Here is a 20,388-nt window from a genome sequence, read left to right on the forward strand (position 1 = left end):
AATAATAATAATAATAATAATAATAATAATAATAATAATAATAATAATAATAATAATAATAATAATAATAATAATAATAATAATAATAATAATAATAATAATAATAATAATAATAATAATAATAATAATAATAATAATAATAATAATAATAATAATAATAATAATAATAATAATAATAATATTCACTCCATTCACTGATTATTTAAAAAGGGAGTCGCGGAAAAAAAAGAAGTGGCTAAATCTACCTTTGAATTCTGATAGCGATATGGTTCAGATATGGTGACAGCAGCAGTACTCGAACTTGACGCAAAACTGTTGTGGGGATGACTACTAGTGTGTATATTTTGTTCATCAATGCCACAATCAAAAGAATGTGATGCATAAGCTTTGTAAATGTTTCTATTAACAAGTGGTGAAGATGACAAATAGTAGCAGTCTGAAATTTTTTGTGGCATCGATATGTAATCCTGAAATGTCAGTCATCATATATATTCACATACCAAAATGTTATGCAATATAATTTCATGCTTCAACTTTTAAACTAAAAGCACAAGCAACTTGCCTTTCTTTTTGCTTTTTGGGAAGCAACACAATCAGTTCAAAAAATGGAAATTTTCTTTAATCAATAACTAACTTCAGAGCAAAGAAGTTGATGACTTTCGTTAGATGTAGAATTGTACATGTCGGTAAAGAAATGATCGCCAACAAGCGTTTCAATTTTCACACTCACATCAGAATGATCATCTAGAAAAGTGAAGTAACGCCGTAAATGACAGCACAAATATTAATATTAGTGGCTTACCACAAAAAGAAAGATATTTTTGAGGTGTATAAAAGATATTGTTACCACTAAACTGAGCAGCACTTCTGTATGAATTTCGACGACATTGCCAACAACTACAGCAGCCCATAATGAACAAAGCTGAGAGCAGCAGAAAAGCAGCTGGAACAAAATATTGCGGCGGTACAATTCCTGTAATCATCGAGAATATTAACATGTACATCCATTTCTCTTTGATGACAGTTTTTTATTAGTTCCAATTAGGATGTATTATATACCAAACTTTCTATTTTTATGGTTCCCGAAAAACTGAGAAAATGTGACGGGGACGAATATCATGGAGGAGTGTGTAGAAATCAAATTAAATATGTAATTCTTTCGTCATGAAAATTATTACATACGGATCCCACTACTTCCTATCCAAACAACAAGTTCGGACTACTTCACGTCTCCTACTGCTATATGAATCTAACTCACTCATAACCATTGTACTACACATCAAAGACTAAAAGTTAAATCACAAAAAAGGTCGACTTCTGTTATTCTCTCAAATAATATTCTCGATAACTACTAAAACAGCATCCTGTAAATAATGAATCACTTCCTCACACTCGAAAATTCCACACAACAAATTTTGTCCCTTTTAGCAATTTCTTCATCCCCAATACCTTTTTGATCTTAATCAGCGATCCTCAACCTAAAACCACACTCCCGCTTTATCTCTTGCACCCCATCTCCTATAAAATCCCTCCAAATTTCAACGTGCTAAACACACAAGTCCTCCGAGAATTTTCATGTTTTGGCTCAAAAACTAATAATATGTCGTCTTATTATAAATTGTACTTTGTCCTCCTAGCTTTCTTAATCTGCCATAAATCCGAAATGCTTTCTTTTAAGTTACTGAATTTACTGCAAATCATATTATATTAAAAAGTGGAGAGATTACCAATAAGTGCGTCTACTATGCTCTTCGGTTTCAATTGAACTGTTTGGAAATCCCTGCCCAACTCATTATACGCAGAGCAATTGTACGTACCAAAATCCGAATCCTTAACATTTTGAATAGCCAATCGACTTTCCACACCATACTGCCGCGGAACTTGATGAATCTGTATTTAGTTACCTTGGAAATGGTCTCTCATCAAAACTCTATGTTCAGAAATAATTCAGCTTTAAAGAATTCCGAAACTTTCTAGCATATTGGAAAGCACCGCAAAAATATATTGAATTTCTCAACATATGATGTTATTTCACCTGAAATCGATCACCTAAACGCCCATATTCAAACGTTATCCCGTTTAAGGACCACAAAACATCTTGTGGTTGCGGGCGACCTCGTATCTGGAAATAGCTTTCAAATATTTCGTTTCGTTATCATTAGTTAATTCGGATTATAAACAATTACTTTGCTTTTTGAAATCGAAAAGGAAATAAGAAAAAATAAGAAATGATAGATAATGGAAAACAGTAAATCAGAAGACAAGAAAAACTAATATTACTGGAAATGATGGCTGCAGGAAAAGCATGCATATTTGAAATGAAAACTAGAAAACCAATTATTTTTGTCTCAAAATCATTTGAGACTTTCTTCGACCTGCTGAAAGTTCGAGTACTTCTGTTCAAGAAACCATATCATATTTTTACCTCCACTCTCCCTCGTTTATTAAAAAATTGAAAATATTTCCTAGTTTGCTAAAAGTAAAATTGTTTAATTTATTTAATGCTTGATTTAAAAATGACTTTTGTAAACTATCAACAATGAAATTGTAGACTGTCATAGAAAAGCTAATCTTTGCAGTAAAGATCTACCATTAAATAAGGATTTGATAAAACCAGGAATCCAGAAAAAAGCTTCAATTATTTACAAATGTCAATTAATGATTAGTACGGGTCAAATTATTCGGAAGGATAGACATGACTGAAATGATGAAACGGTCTAAAAAATGGTCACTTTTAAAATACTCATTAACAAACCTCACAGATAATCTCAAGATTTTCTCCAACAGCGGCAACAATTTCATCGCTCAAGCTTACGGAAGGTGGTCCCTTGATGTGTAAATAATTTACTAAGCGTGCAGGCGGAAAACCCTGTACCGTTGCTATGCACTCATATTCACCACGTTGCCAACTTTGAACTGATTCAATTGTTAAACTGGAATTGCACATGTAGCCTATATTAGAAGTTTTTACATGAAGTTTAAAAAATCCTGACTGCTGTGGTATTACATTCCCATATGCTAAGAAACTCTGAGCGAGGATCACAATGACAACTTTTTCCTCTTTTTATCACCTTGGATAAATTTGCAAATAATAGTGCTGATCAGATATAGACATCAAATTTCGGATATAACTTTAAACATTTCAAGAAAGGTTGCAAAAAAAGAGAAAACGAAAGGAAAAATTATGAACTTACTTGTTTCCACGGGCTATAATTTGACTATCAGCCACTTTGGTCCAATAGATTGTTGGAGCTGGATTCCCAATGGCTTCACAAATAAATGATGCCATTTCACCTGGGTTTACTGCTTGATGCTGCTCTCGTGACATTATATAAGCCCCATCTACAATTGAACTATTAAAACCTGATCTATCATAACTTCAACAATTAAAGTCATAATTTCATATTAAATTACATTAGTTGTGTCCAGTTTCTAATGTTGTAAAAATTCTAATAAGTTCTAGTAGATTAAGTAATAAAAATTACATGTAATATTGAGAATAATAGAATCCGAAGAATCGCCAATCACATTCGTTGCAACACATGTGTACTCAGACTGGTGATGATCAATTCTTAGTTCGGAAATTGATAACGTCTGTAATGCTTCCATTTAGTACAAGCATCATCCTCTGAACAGAAAAATTTTTCTAAGCTTATATTCTTGAACAATATTCTTCTCTCAAATCTGGCATATTACTTTCCTAACAAGTTAACACACAATTTATCAATTGGACTGCTGAAAGAAAAAATTTCTGTCCCTATAAAAATGCCCAATTACACTTAAAAAAAGTGCTAGGACAAGTATTTTAAATCAATTTTATTCGATTTTTCAGTAACAGAGAGAATTTAAAGAGCAAAAATATGCTAAGGATGAAACTGAGCACTCATAAAAAGGGAGTTCGTAAAATTAGAGCTTAAATCTAAAGGGAGAAAAAATTAAAGTTTAAACAAGATTTATTAATAAATTAAGTGCAGCAGAAATGATGTACAAACACTAGTTGTTGCAAGGGTGATTTCTTTTCCATTTCGGTACCATGCTATTTTGACGTTTTCGAATGGTTTAGCTTTGACGTTGCAGAGGAGCTGGGCTGAACCATGCTCATAAAGTTTGGAGTTGTTGTCCAGCTTCACTTCCACTCTTGGTGGATAGTTTAAATCAAGCCGAACGGCTTGTAACCGTGGCGTTGTATAGGTTTCATGGCTCACCAAACATACCAAATATTTGTCATCGTCCTCCACTCGGGGTGCAAAACTATGGAATACATTTTAAAAATTTTCGAATTGCTTCCTTTAATCATAATAACAGGAGCTGAATCCAAAAAAATCAGACTGACAATTAATGTCAGCTATTACTTTTTGGCAAAAATGTTACCGCTTTTAAGCTCTCAATAAATCCTTTATCTTTTTTTGTGTAATTATCAATTATTTGGACCGTAGATATTTCTTTACGTTATATTGCTGACAACATTGTAGGTTCGGTCGTCATTTGAGCTAACATATTCAATTACGCGCGCATTTTGTATCACTTGACCGCTACCAGCAAGATCTGGGAAACACCAATTTATTTCGTGAAAAATGCAACAAATTATTCAAAAGCTCTTGAGATTTCACTAAAAGGAAGAGTGATTCAGAAGCGAATTTCAAATTTGTTTGAAAGAAAATTTAATTCAAGTTTGATTTAAACTGAAGTCTTTCGAAATCATAAGCAATATATACTTCTAAGCTACTAAATTATTCATGAATATGATGGATGCTGTGAATTTCCAAACATTAAAGTGAACTGCATGAAACATACTAGAGACAGTACTGAACGTATCCTTGCTATCGCCCAGCCAAATCGAAACACTTGAAGCATTTGGATCATCCGATATGACCCAACCTATTTTTGCCTGTGGTTTACCATGTGTGCTGGTGCAAGATCGTTGAATGTATTCTCCAGCCACTGTTCTCAGATTGGATATAGGTACCAATAATCTTGGATCTTCTGGTTTAACTATAACTGATTGCAGTGAAGCATCGAGGTAAACAGTTTCGTAATCGGAAGTGAATTTAAAAGTACTTCAAGCAGGAGATCACTTACCTAAAACAGTAAGTTTGGCGAGATTGGACACACTGGTTGGGTTTTCATTGGCTGCTTCAACCTGACACGCATATTCATCGTCATCATCTATTTGTACATTAATTATGCGCAAGTTATACTCTCCTTTACTAATCATACCTTCCATGCTATACCTTTTAAATAGGGATAAATCACGATCGTTTCCCAAACCAAAACCATTTTTCATCCATTGCACTGCTCCTTGCTGCAAAAAAATTTAGCTGAATTAGAAATAGCATTGTTGAGATAGATTATGGTGCTTCCGAAAACTTTTCCGAATCAAAATTTTCAGTGGAATTTGCTAATCAATGTTGCTTAAACGTCTGCTTAAATGAACACACCTGTGCCTCGATACGACATTTCAGAAGAGCGGTGCTACCTATCAAAACCCGAATGTCCGTAGGACCTTCAATGATCCTCTGCTGAGAATGTATATAAGTTGAAATGGTTATTATTATGTAAACAGGTGACCACTTCATTCCTGAAAACACATCAGTCATTCTCGACTACACACCCGGGATTGCACATCAAAAGTTGAAATCGTCATTTTTATACAAAACATTGCAAAGTCTAACATCAAAATTCATAAATCCACTCATGCTGAGAATGGTTTTACATGTATATCAAATACTCTTATTATGCTATCTCAATCACTATATTAGCTTGAAATTTAATAAATTATACTAGGCTACATTTGCAGACACTTCATACTCCTTCAGAATATTAAAACACTTAGACGAAGATATAAAAATTAAGCCTCCTTCCAGCTTCATCATCAAAAAAAAGAAACGGATATCAAAATTAATTTTCCTACCTTCGAAAATTCTCGAACACATAACTAAATATATATTTATATACTCACTATACACAAACCTTTTGTTCCATCCTCACTATTCAACATGTAAATAAATGTTCTATCAGGAAGTATTAGTAGCAAAAATTGTTGAAAAAAATAAAAATTGATTTTTAAAATACACGATTGGTCTCCCAAGAAGAAATCGAAGACACATCACGGATCTCTGAACAAACATTGCTTTCTTCTCATAATGCCAACTTAGGAATTTAAAATGCGGGAATGCAGAGGTACATAATTTAAGCAGTGCAAATCCGGTGTTATCAATGAACCGTTTGTAAAGGACTAAAACTAATACGCTTCAATTTCAGCAAAGCTGCGTGATAACGGTAAAGAATATGACTTGGTTTACTGAAATCTATTTAACTAATTTTTTCGACAGCAGTAATGAACCAAATCAAGAAACAAAGAGCATTTCGGATGAAGAATAAGTAAACTGACAGAAGAATTCATAGTTTATGAAAAAATATTGTGTTATGACACAATAGAAAGAAGAGTTCAGGTTACAGAACAATTAGCAGCATTAATCAACTTATTTTGATCATGTTTTTTATATTACAGAGAAGTGAAATAAGTTAAATTTGCACTCGAATTTAAAATTTCCCACCTTCCACAGCTGAAAATTTCACTGCAGAAAATGGTCAACATATGTGAAAAGCCAAAACCGCAGTAATGATCCTGAAGAATATATTGTATGAGGAAGATGTATTCGTAAATTGGGAAGAAATTCATTTGGTAAGAAATATGATTCTAACGATGGCAGAAGAGAGTTATACATAATCATATGAGAGACGTTGATGACCATGATGGTCATTGACTCAATGGGAAAAAACATAGAACAGAAATGAAGGCACGCTTCTGAACCGGAATTTCGATTCACTCTTTAAAAGAAAAGAAAAAAGTATCTTGTTACGGTACTCACAAGCAGTTGCGTTACATGCGATTCGTTTATTCGGCCTTTCGCTTCATACATTAACTTCTGAAAATGGCTTCTTAAATTTGTCAGTTAGAACAACTGAAGCAAATCGATATGCTCTTTCACTTCATCAAACAATATATGTATATACATACATTAGTATATATTATGTTATTTTTATGCTAATCAAGAATCTTACGAACAAAATCAAATTTTTAACCATCAATGGAACTATTAGAAAGAGGATATTTTCACTCATTCCCTCAAAATTATTTTCAGTACAGGATGAAGTTAGAAAAGCAATCTTCATGCTTTAATACTGCTTTAAAGCAGTATCGCAAAGTGAAAGCAAAACACATGCGAAATAACACATAATCACAGTTATGTCAATTTATCACAGGAGAAACTTTCAATTATTCGATGCGGAGTTTACCAGTCAGAACCATTAAATTCTCACGTCCAATTTGAAAAACAAAACAGAAAAAGAAAAGTATCTAGTCATTTCTCCAGATTACCCTGATAAAAACAAGAACTTGAAAAAAATCAAAATCTAAATTCTTTTTAAAGTTTTTTGAAATAAATTACTATAGCGGAATAAATAAATTACGTGCGGAATGAACTAGTCTTTTAAATAAATTACTATAGCTATGAAATTTAGAACTATTATTAAGGGACATTTAAAGGAGCAATTTGAACTCTGAAAAGAACAGCGAATACAAAAATGCGCTATTGATCAAAAGAGGTGAAAATTTGTTAAGTCAGATGGGAGGGATCGAAGAGTGCGGGATTTTGTTGGATGCAGATGCCGATTTTAGAGTGCTGTATTGGTATGGTAATAGAGCAGTGACAGGACAGCTTTTGTTGCTTTTCTACACCAGCAAAGCATCGAAAAGATTGGTGCTATTAATAATATTTAATCGGTAACAAAAGGTCTAATTAAGTTACTATGAGTTGATTATGGAATACTTACATAACGAGTCCGATACCAGAAAGTGAACGATTTTAATGGAAAGATATTGTAACCACAAATAAGTAAGTATAAAACCAGTTATTCCAAATTTGGTAAGGCAGACTCAGAAGAAAGAAGACTTTTTCCACATGCAACATACACCTGGATTTAAGACGAATTCATCACATGTTCACATGTTCCACTGAGCTTCAAAGATAACTGGTGCAACATTGAGAAGGTTCGAATACAAACCGCTGATGAGGAAGATTAGAGATGACTCCTAGGTTTTTTAAGCCGTTATGTAGCCAATGTTTTCGCCTCCCAGGAACAGCAAGATGATTTGATTTGTGAGAAAACCGTTACAAAAATATCACAAAAAGATTGTAATCCTGAAATAGAATTCTGATTCCCGAAACGAATGCAAAAAGTAGCTTCCTTATTCATCATTTATGTATTTTTATTTATATAGCTCATTATATACGATAAAGACGGATAACACATTGGTATGCATCACATCGGTTGCTACCACTGAAATCATAAGTTCGGACATCTTTCGGGAATAAAGTAATCTAACAGTTATCGTTTATAAAGCAGATTAACATGGTAAGTGCGTCATTTTGTCATACAATTACAGTTGATCGTGCACTAATTTGCTATCCTTTTTGCAAGGTGGCAAATGCTTAGAGCAACTATCAAGGTTTGGTTTGTCGATAACGGGAAAATTTGAGTTGGCAAGTCTACCTTTCCAACACTTATTTACCCTGGTGAAGCTTTGTAAAGATTCCAAGCCAAATCAAATTATATACAACAGTCGCTAAGAATATCAACATTTTCGCTCAAATAGTGTTGGGATTTCTAACCTGTTAAAATCAGATTAAATATCAATTATAAGTTGCAAGCTTATTGTTCCTAAATTTCATTTCAGTTCTGAAGATCTTTTAGTCATCATAGCAATGTTTTTTCAGCTGAATTTGAGTGCAGCTTGATTTTTTTTACCTCGACGCCGTTTCCGTACGCGAAGCTAATAGATGAGAAGGTAATGAATGACATCAAAACGATTGATCAAACCAATACCTCATAATATTTAGGAGGATTTAGTTACAGGTTGATATATAGCAAGTATTATCTATCACTGAGCAGTATTGCTTTGTTCATTCAGTAACAAATATCCAGGTTTATATAGGATTTGTGTTATCGAAACGTCCCGACAGCTGACATAGAATCAGAAGGAGCAATCAGCACTTTCTGCTGGAATAAGTAAATATACTATTTTCATACTTCCCTAACAATTCGATGCATCTATTTTCCTTCTTCTGCTGGCCATACAACGTTAATATTGCCTCAAAGCAACATCAAATTTTAATTGTAGAAGTTTTCAAATTTCGAAAATAAAAAATTAAAAGGAAAACATATGTTATCACGATATTTGTGAATTCAAAGGAAACAAATAACAAACACCTCATAATTACTTATTGAGCTTTGATCGTCTATTAGTTCTTTTCGCCAGGGAACTGTAGCGCACATTTTCCGCCCCAATCTCTTCATCCGCAATAAGTTTAAACCACTTCCAGCTCAATAAATATTAGATCAGAAGAATAGTGGTTATGGTTCATACCCGGAGATTTTCTAAATAGAAATGTTGGGCCAAAAATTCATATTTTTTTCATGCCTCGCTGAAGACTGGAATTGATCATTGCGCCTGATAAGGTTGTTCTGCACTTTTCAGTAGAAATCAGGAAGGTATTTTCATGTTTCGCTCGCTGTAACAACATGATATTTTTATGTCAGACAAAGCAAATTAAAATTATGCAACCGGAATGGAAGACTAAAATGATGTTTCGAAAAATAAGTTACAGATTAATTGTAGTCAATCAGAAATTTATAAACAAAAACTCGCTTGCTCAAAAAACTGCGAAGTGGACTATCAAAAACTGAAAATAGCTAAAATGTCAGACAGTTTACAAATTCTCATATTATAAATAGACGGATCACGTTTCCACCGAATTTAATAAAAGACCAGAACCGAAGATATCCACTTGAGACATCAATAAATCCTGAAATGTTAAAAATAAAACAGGATACAAACAACTGTTTGTGCGTGTGTGCTTGCCTACGTATCCAAATACTTTAAATTTGTTGAATCCAGAAACGGTGACTGTTTCTGGAATACCCTAAATTTGAAAGATGAGGGATATTGCATTAGATTCCATTTCATTCTACGGTTAATTTAGAAAGATGTGGAACACTGCACTCTTCTCTTCAATAGGAAGAGAAAGTCAAACCAAATGCTCGAAATTTGGTCCAAACGAGTAAATGGTTAAAAAGGAAGTTGCAGAAGTCATTTATTAGAACGACGAAAAGAACAAAATAAATAAAAACAGTTCCATGTAAAATCTTTGAACAAACAACATTTGTATGAGTGATGTTGTGCCGACTTGCTATGCTATTTCCCATTTATCATCAAACTTTCCTATACATAGCGGGAATGACAGATCATTCATGTGTACAATGAACGCCATCTTTATTACATGACCTATCATTAAATTGCTTATGCTTTTTCTTGCTTATTACTACCCAAAGTAGATTTCAGGTGTCACAAATTCTTAGACACTAATACTCCCATGGGTTAAAAAAACTTCAAATGGTTAGTATAAAAAGCTGAGCGCCCTCCAAATGGTTCAATTCGGGAAAATGAATGAACGATTTCAGGAAATTAAAATTATAACACATAAATAATTGCATCAGTATGAAGAAGGAAGTAAAAACATGCTTTTGTTAACGAGGAAGATAATTTAATGTGTCTTTTAAATATTCCACGATCTAACTCTCATTTCTCTCCGCATTTTTAATCTCAATTTTACCAACAGTAAATTTACTGTAAAAGCCGATAAGATTCTCCACGCACAAATGACTTCATATCTTAAATTGTTACTTCTGATCTCCACATCATCATATCATCCTAATCATAATTCCACAAAATATTGATCAACTATCGATATAAATTGTCAAATGATTTCATTTTTTAAACGTCCCATTTCAAGGAAAAAGGTCTAACGTAAACTGCTGCATTTACAAACATTCCAAAAGCTAAAGTTTAGAAGCCACAAAATTTTCTGATGAATATAAAAAAAATCGTCAAAATTCACTTTTAGGCATATAATTTTTTTGTCTCAAATCAAAAGAGTTATTGTAGGTGAATATATGAAACCTTATAAGAGCTTTAGAAGAATAAAGAATCATGCAAGTTTTAGAAAAAGGCGTACATAGTTCGACCAAGTAACTGAAAGTTTGCAAATAAAATACTTCAACTGTCGATTAGGAGAAACATAAACATTTGAAATAAACATGAACACAAGTATGAATATATGCATGAACAACTGCAGAATATCGCTGCATCTGTACAATCCTTATTTATGTTTTACGTTTGCAAATGACTGTAATCAATTTCAAAAAAGTGTATTGCTTCATAGAATGATAGGTTATGGTAGGGGAGCCCAATCATGCTTTTACGGTTCTTTAATAGTTCCAACTGTATAGGACTGAAACTTTGAAGCGCTCACTCTGTATTCAGTTATGGTTGAAAGGAGGATCGGATCGGATAGCATCACCAAGCTGATATTTATGCTATTAAACAGTCGATAAATCAAATGGACACGAACAAGGAACCGAAAATCAATCAGACTAACACCTTTGATTCCCACAGCTATTGCTTTTAGGAATTAGAGAATATGGAGAAAATAGCAGTGTAAGTATTAGGGATTTCACAACTCTGGACCCATTCGTTGCAGAAAGAAACAATGAAATGGAAGAAAGTCAATGTAAAGGCACAAAAAAAGGATGGAAGGGAGTTGATAGTTGAGACAACCCAGTGATCCAAGTTTTGTGGAACCCGCAATGGAAGATTGTTACTTGGGAAATTCTTTAACAGATACCCAAAATCTATCACTTACTGAAGTATATTTCTGAATAAAAAGAATTATATCTTGAATGGAAAGACGTTTGGTAGAAGAGATATCTGGAAAAGTTTAATTAGAACAGAAATAAGGGGAAAATTCCAAGATGGAGTTCGGCGAGGCAGATGCGCGCAGCGACGAGATGCTATTGAGTTAACAGAGGCAACTGATGTGAGAGAATCGTTGGATATTGGGCATAAATACAACGTTATCATCGAAGGCTTTCGGAACACACAAACCGACAGCTGACTTTTAAAATCCCAAATGCACCAACTCTACTGATAACTCGATAGACAGGCCTGACGATAATTTAAAAGAGAACATTCATCCATAAGGTATGTCGATTTTATCTCAGCGGATTTTTCACTGATTCTTTTCGTATTAAAGCCGATAACTGTGGGAAGGTAAAGCGAACACTAAGGAAGGTTTCAGCAAATTTTGTATTTAATAGCTTCATGGTACTCTCCTGAAAGAAAGACATGATAATTGGATATCACAAGTACAATATATGAAACCTTCGATATTTTTAAGAATGATTCAAACGAAGGAAACCAGCAGATGTATTTTCCTTAACAGTTGTTCGGTAATATATGAAATTCAACAGCAAATATCTAATCGGGTTCCCAACTCTATTTACTCCAGTTGCTTGGATTTTCAGAGTGACTAATTTCCACAAAAACTGCAATATTACAACGGTAAAGGAGGATTTAAAAAAATGGACTGCTTCTTGTTGGTTTCCTAATTATCTGTAATATTAATCTAAGTTTTTCAACTTATGAAAACTAATATATTTGTGAAAAGTTCACCTATCCAATCCCATCGATTATAACGTTGAAATTCATAAAACTTTCCTTTGTTTACGAATAACAACAAATAGCAAAAAAAGCACAGCCACATATGTTAGAGCAAAGGGGCACAATTGGCAAATAGCGGACACTAAAGGCTTAAGTATCCAGTCATCACTAACTCGAAGGAAATATTGACATGTCAAAGATTTGTTAGCTTACTACCAATTGGGAATTTGTTACACTAAGAGTACTGAAATGTATGATGGTCTTTCAAAAAGTTATATGAAATGAATAACAAGTGCACTTGAAACACACACACGCAAGCATACATGCACACGCACACGCACACACACGCGCATATACACAGGTACACATATACATGCACAGACACACACACACACGTACACACACACACACACACACACACACACACACACACACACACACACACACATACGCACACACATAGACACACACGACTATATGAACTGATGTAGGTGGTGGCAACGTTATCGTGTATCCGATTGCTTGCTTGCTGAACCACCACTGTTGGGGTTAAATTAATAGAAGTAGAGCTGTTAAGCTCTAGGCAAGTATCACAGAGGTGTATAACCTTAGACATTGAAATGAACGTTATTCTATAATATGAACATTCTATTTTACCCATTCCTTCCTCCATCTCAGTTTGTGTCCCCTCAGCCTGTGACCTCAGTCCGTAATCTCTCACTCTATGTCCCCTGTACTCGAATATTAGAGGTTCGGAAGAAACGATTCCTCAAAGAACAGTTTTTTTATGGATGGAAAATAAGAATCGTGCGCTAAAAAAATAATTGTCCAGAACATTTAATTGCATTTCTAAATGAGCAAAATTACGTCGTTTCCCTCTCTCCCGCAACATACTTTATATTCTTTCGCTATCAGTATTTATTTTAAAATTGATGCATTTTGCTACTTATTTTATATTGGTTTCAGATCGGAGAGACGTAACGATATGACAGCAAAATTCTCTCCTTTTGATCCATCAGAAATCATTTCTGCTTTACTTTTCATTGTCACTTTATAACTTCAAAGATTGATCACTACATCTCCACAATTTCAAAATACACTTTTGCTGAGCTATAACGTACCACTGATAACTTCTAACTTGGTACACTACTCTTATTTCGCTGTTCTTCGGTCCATCACAGCATATACTGCAGTATCCAACTTCATTTTTCTTTTTTTGAATCACGATATCTTTCTTTTTTTAGTTATTCTTACAATTACCACACACTATCATTCACAAAATCCTCATTCCTTGTTATACCAACCTTCCGTTATATCACCCTCACAGCCTATTTCCACATCAGCTATTAATTGTAAGTTTATTAAACATCTAGCCATAAACACAGATTACTGAAGAAATTTATCTGCAGGATGGATGATCATGATCTCAGGAAGTTGTAAAAGATAAAGTGTATGCTGAAAAGAATCGAAATTTTCTTAAATTTCCCCTAATCAAACATCGTTATTATTCCCAGATATTGAAAATAACTGTGAAACTTTCGTTAAACATTATTCAGTTTAATTCAAATTGGAAAATACAAATAATAAGTGATGGGCATAAATTGTGTGATCTTTTCCTCCATGATAATCTTTTTAATTCTGAAATACTTCCAGAATTACATCAACAAGAATAAAGATAAATTAGTAAACTTATCAAGAAAAAGGAAATAGACATTATTGGACAAAAAGAAAGGTTACATTTGAGCCGCACGGACAAAGCGCATGGAAAAGCCGTTGTTGCATAGCCAGTATGGACGATTAGCTGGAATTCCTAACAAGATGTTTCTTGTGCGCTACAGTTCAATTTTAGAGCTGTGATGGTCGTTTAACACCTTGTAGCTCTTTGCAAAGTACATCCTACCAGAGAGTTGGATGTTAAGGGTAAGAAGGAAAAATAGGACATTAGTAGTCTGTTACCTTCACTGAACAAACTTCTATGCAATTAGATGTCAGTTCCAGTTAATCACAGTTCAACTAAAATAAAAATGTTTGAATAGTTTAAGAAGTGCAAAAAAAAGTAAAAATATCTTCATAACAGGTTGAAAATGAATTCACCTAATATTAGCATGATAGGAAAATGACAAAGTTCAAAGATTTAACTAAATGAATGATGTTACATGGATTTTCACTCAAATAAAAACAATGGTTACCTGAAATAGTAAATTAGGAGAAGATGGCTATCGAAATTTCAAAAGCTGATTGTTTTTGTTCATCGAAAGTACTTCGGCATCCACGGAAACCTCACTATGAATAGCCGCAGATGTTGCTTCTCAACTGCGATTAGCATATGACATACACTGCATGCAACATCGGCATCTCTTATCGGAAATAAACCAGCTCTACTTTATTCTCTGCATCCCCAAACCCTTAAATTCCGGTTTTTCTTTGTTCAAGACTGAGGAACTACTTTATTCACTCTTAAACAAACAAATGCTCGCTTTTGGAGCAATAATCTTGACTTTCGGGAATTAACTTTTTGCACAATTCCCAAGGCAAGCACAATTCCCTCACTGTAACTCACTGTATCTTGCAAGCCGAATGCCTTTCATGGTTTCAACCATTAAATCTTGATAATGCTGTGCTTCTTATCATTGCGCGAATACTGTTCAGTCGTTGAGGTCTTGCTGACAAAATGTTATTTGGATTTTTTATTACTAGTGCAAAATGACTTATTTACTTAATTTCCCTTAGATTACACCTATAAATTTTTGATATTCAGAGGAAACAAACAGTGTATGCATAACAGTCGAAGGTTAAGCTTTTAAAGCTGAGGAAACTTCCGCTATTGATTAACGCATTAAGATTTAGATGATTGTAATTTGCTCCAGATTGAATTGCAAATAATAATACAAAAACTACACCTTCTTTTTTTCCCTTTCCCTATTTATATGTGGTTAACCAAGCAGGCTGACAGATGGTAGCCTTTGAATCTTTGTCCTAACGCTTTGTATAAATGACCAACGGCTATCAGCATCTCTTCGAATCACGCTGTACGCTGTCGCTGGAGGCATTCACTTCTAATACTGAATTCGTCTTCAAGCCGTAAATAAGAGTCGTATCTCCAAAGTGATAATCTTCGGATTCCAGCTTACATTGCTATTTATATTTATAAGTCTACTTTGACTGTTTTTAATTCCATTTGGGAAAATCTGACATCCTTAAGTGTCATTTTACATTCTAGGAAGTCAGAAAAGAGCTAACAAAACTCCAATGAAAAGAAATATGCGCAGTAATAAACTTCATTATTTGCTCTTTGAAATTAGTTGTATACATAAACATTTAAAGAATCAATTTTTAATGACTATAACAGGCAGTAGTTGCAATAATGTATGTGAGCAAAGGTATGAGCAACTGGCGTCAGTTCATGTACTGGAATGATAAACTTTCCTCACGAAAATAAAGATAGTAAGCTCGTTTATCGGTGGATTCGATGAGCATTTGCTCTAACAACAAGAAATTAATGTTGCTAACAACAAGAAATTAGTGTTATGAAGTAAGCTTCATAAAAATTCAAATTCTAAAGCAGTCTTTCATAACATTGAATATCCGAGCAGTAGCGATGGAAAATGTTTATGCAGATATAGCAAAAGGCTCGTACAAAGCAATTTTCAGGTTCTTTGCTAACAAATTTAATGGGATAAGAAAGTATATATTTTCTTCAGAGAAAAAATGTGAATGGCCTTTAATTCATAGCTGCAAATATCTTTGGCAGTTATGGATTACGGCGTCCATACCAAATAATTAATGAAAGCTGGAAAATATTTATAATAAAAATAATATGTTAGATGAAAATGATACAGTTCGAAATAGATTTTAGTGCGTTAGGATCTATATTCAAGATCTTTCTGCCTAGAGGGTAGGGAGAAGCAGAGAAGTGGTAATATAAAGTATATATTCAGAAAGATTATAATTACCAATAAAGTCACTTTGTTGAAGAGTCAGAATTAGAATTATCAAGAGAGTGAGAAATCAATTAAAAAATTTAATGAAGAAAATGGATTTCCTACAACTTAAATAAGTTATGCACAACAGATGACATACAACTAAGAACACGACGATACATGCAGCATTTTGATAATCGTATTCAGGTGACTGTCAAATGTCAACAGAGTAACAACATTTCATGTTGCTTAAGCAACTTCCTGTTGGCGCTGTTATTTTGTAGAAGTGTATAAAACAGATCTACATGCATGTATGTATATGTGTTTGCGTTTGTATAGAGAATGTATCTGCATTTTCTAGATGCAATAAACAGATATGCATGTAGACGGACATACGTAGATGGAGAGTAAAATAATTAAGGACAAATAGAACGACGAGTAGTGAGTGTTAGGATAGTGGCCTGTTGTTGAGAAACTCTTCCCTTGAAAAGCACAGTTACTTAATTCGATACACTAGGTGCATAGTGTTGATTAATTGCCATCTGAAGTGCTAATTCAACATATCACTGGCGACAGGATGAACTTATCCACCCATCTTGCTACCACGAAGTGAAGAACTTGACTGAAAACATCATTTAAAACTTATTGATTGCACAGTGAAAATGAATAGACAGATTGGCATTCTTTAAATTATAGTAAATGATAGTACAAATTAACATAACATTGTGAATATAAATAGACTTAGCAATGACTGGCCTGATGAATTATCACTTAAATTAACGTTGAGTAAAATCATCAGTTACATCCAAAATTTAGGAGAAAAGTTATTTGTAACAATCCCTTCTTTAAATGTCTAATTAGTAATTTCATTGTATTGATTTTAGCTATAATCTGATCTTTAATAAGCAAATCATAGATTTATTTACAGAAAATTTGCTACTTTTACTACTCTGCTGTGTTTAATATCAAAATAAGTTGAATAACAGAAGGTACAATCAGTTAGTATTATCTGTCCTGTTTTTTATAAGAAACTTGAAACCGATAAAATTGGTTTGTTTTGCTAATATTGATTCACTGTCCGAGCGGTTCTCTAGCTTAACTGAATTTGTTGAGGGAACATCAATATTGTATTTTTTTTTCTAACAAGAACGTTATTATCGCATGATATTGATACTCTTCTTGAACTGTTCAGTAGATGATATCAGGACACCACGGCATCCATTAGGAATGAAAAAACAGCTTCCTTGCGAGTTCAAGTAATTTTTTGCTAATTTGTGTTAAAGAAGTTCCTGAACGCCTGAACGACAATGAGTATCTGTATTTTGTTGAGAATATATCAGTGTTCTGGAACAGCTAGTAAGCAAGATATGACTGGAATGAAAATATTCTTTTTGCTCTGGTCTATCTTGGTCGCAGGTTGAATAGATTGTAAGACATGGATTTATTTATTACTTCCGAATATGAAATTCAAAAAACATCTGTTGCAATCCGTAAAAGTTTTGTCATTACAAGACAAGTGAAGTGCGTGGTTTAGTGTGAAAACAAGATGTTTTTTACATTTAATAGTGGCAAATAAAAAACATGATGATTATTATCAAATAATCGAAACAATACTATCAAAACTGAACACATAACTTACCAGAGTTATAAAGTATAGATCACCGTTGCCTTTATTTAGTTCAATTATAACCTTCACACAATTCTTCAAGGATCGGCTTTTTCAAAATAACATTGATTTGAAAAATATCATGAACCAAGGGTCCATGTAACCATAGCTTTTGTAGCTTGTTCCACTTTATAAAATGAATACAGAAGAGAAATTTAGGTTGAAGAAACATTTCATCGAGGGCAGGACATATCTTTTGTCTCCAGTAAAATTTCACCGAAGAACTGTTGCAATTAAGTGGTTCGGAATTGAACAATCAAATATGAATTTATCGTAAGAATTGCATGATAGTCAAGGATTGTAGACTTTGCTTGCAAAAGCTTTCGCTCACACCCAAAGACGTTAAAACCCCGTTATATAGTATAAACAATCTTGAAAAAATATGAAATATTATCGTTGTCAGTAAATTTATAATTTTGGTACATTTATAGCTAATTTTATCGCTGTCTTTTTTTTTACCATCGCTTATACCAAGTGGACTTCCCGAAAATATATCAGTACAAATTTGCTTATTGCAGAATAAGGCTAATATCATCTGTTTGTTACTTAATCACTGTAAAGCGGCAAATGTAAAAGAATGAAATCAAAAGTGAAAAGGCTGGCCAACACATATAAGATTACGAATGATGTAACTGGAGCGATAAATAGAATCATCAGCAAAACAGTAAGAAGTACGAAGCGTTAATCCAGGTGCTTTCCCTTTTTAAGTCACCCCAATAAAGCGATCACGGTTCATTGGCTTTTCTGCATATCTGATTTGACATGTTAAAACAAATGTGCTTTTCTGTCTCCCAACACAAACCATGTTGTGCTGAGCAAATGATTACTCAATTGAATAACCGCTACATAACAGATCCCCAAGATTTATGTCCAAAGCTCTCACGGATCAAACCGTCCCTCCCTTTTTTGATATCACAGTTTTACAGATTAATTAAATTCGCCTTCCAAAATTTAAAACTTGTTCAACAAAATTAATAAAAGCAGTATGCAAAGATATAAAAAAAACTGTTTATTCTTTTCGTAAGGGTATAAAATTAATGAAAGGAAATCTGGAAAAGATTTCCCCTAAAATTTCATGTCAAAAATCTTTCATATCAAAATTATCAAAATTCATAATAAAAATTCATAAATTATCAAAATCCATATCAAAAATCCTAACCAGCTTCAAAACCATTTTGTCTAACCATAATTCTTTAATCAGAATTATGCATTAGGATTTTCGCGGATGAATTTTAAAAATAACCAAACGGAAAAAGAATTTCAATCAGTTTTATCAACATCTGATGGACTGCTTCTATGAGTATATCAGTGATCGACTATTAAGATATGTTGAGAAATTTAATATTATATCAACTTTGTTGGTGGAGCAGTGCTGCAGATGAATACAGATACCAGCAAACACGTTCTATAAACAAACTATTGTTCAAGGAGAAATTCCTTCAGTGATCAAAGCGATCCTCAATCGAAGTACTCCAAAATTTTAGTTGGTAGCTTTAGAGTTGTTGTAACTTCGAAATAAAGTTTTTGCTACAACTTTTGTTGCAACATTAATTAGACAATATGTCTGTTATTCTCTTATTTCTATTTTTGACCATAACATTTACAGAAAGGTTCTAATTCAAATCCCGTCTTTTAATGGCCAATAAACTTGCTGATCAAGTCATAATGAGAAAATAATTCAGTTGTAATCAAATCTTTCGATGTAAGCAAGAAAGTTGACCATCAATAAGTCTCCAGATTCATTTTAACCAGTTCATGAAATATATTAGAAAATTTTTTAAATGGTCATTTTTCGTGCGATTTTCCGGGTCAATCTCGATGAGTATCTCAGAACGAAACCAGTATTCAACAATTAACACATCTACCGGCATCAACGAGTGGGGTAACTGGTACCCACAACCACTATATAAGGAGCTTCTGGGACGCCACCACTTGATGACTGTCGTAATATTCAACTTCCTTTGAAGAACTTAATCGATCTGGCGGAATAACACTTTAATCTGTCTCACCACTGTTACCAACGCATAAATAAAAACATCAGTTTGTTCATCATTTTACATCTTTTTAATAAATTTTATTACAACATGCGTCGTGGCCTTTTACTAAGTTTCACTCCAAAAGTGTACCAATTGCAGCAAACGATCTGAACAGTCCGCATGCTCCTCAAGATATCAACAACCTGGTATTTTATTTTGGTAGTGACATATGCAACGGTCAATGGACAAAGTGAAAAAAAAAAC

General features: G+C 33.4%; 2 protein-coding genes across 2 annotated transcripts in view; both read right to left on the reverse strand.

The window, feature by feature from the left end:
• The window catches only part of LOAG_17203 (immunoglobulin I-set domain-containing protein), a 16,989-nt gene extending 2,096 nt beyond the window's left edge, over positions 1–14,893 (reverse strand). Inside the window, exons 1-14 of the mRNA XM_020449865.1 lie at positions 14,752–14,893; positions 5,439–5,578; positions 5,080–5,302; positions 4,795–4,992; positions 4,449–4,545; positions 3,993–4,251; positions 3,486–3,594; positions 3,195–3,342; positions 2,756–2,933; positions 2,036–2,122; positions 1,728–1,890; positions 848–973; positions 635–744; positions 246–467 (exon numbers count right to left, since the gene is read on the reverse strand). Of these exons, the coding sequence (XP_020306552.1) occupies positions 246–467; positions 635–744; positions 848–973; positions 1,728–1,890; positions 2,036–2,122; positions 2,756–2,933; positions 3,195–3,342; positions 3,486–3,594; positions 3,993–4,251; positions 4,449–4,545; positions 4,795–4,992; positions 5,080–5,302; positions 5,439–5,576 (2,058 nt within the window). The 5' untranslated portion in view covers positions 5,577–5,578; positions 14,752–14,893. The remainder of the gene's footprint in view (positions 1–245; positions 468–634; positions 745–847; positions 974–1,727; positions 1,891–2,035; positions 2,123–2,755; positions 2,934–3,194; positions 3,343–3,485; positions 3,595–3,992; positions 4,252–4,448; positions 4,546–4,794; positions 4,993–5,079; positions 5,303–5,438; positions 5,579–14,751) is intronic.
• Positions 12,115–13,939, reverse strand: LOAG_03870 (hypothetical protein; the record flags this gene model as incomplete). The annotated part of the gene is made up of 3 exons (XM_003139407.1): positions 12,115–12,234; positions 13,014–13,330; positions 13,867–13,939. The coding sequence occupies 3 exons, from the start codon at positions 13,937–13,939 to the stop codon at positions 12,115–12,117; spliced, it is 510 nt and encodes a 169-aa protein (XP_003139455.1).
• Positions 14,894–20,388: the final 5,495 nt, after the last annotated feature.

The sequence above is a fragment of the Loa loa genome, assembly GCF_000183805.2.
Source record: "Loa loa unplaced genomic scaffold supercont3.49, whole genome shotgun sequence".
Taxonomy (NCBI): domain Eukaryota; kingdom Metazoa; phylum Nematoda; class Chromadorea; order Rhabditida; family Onchocercidae; genus Loa; species Loa loa.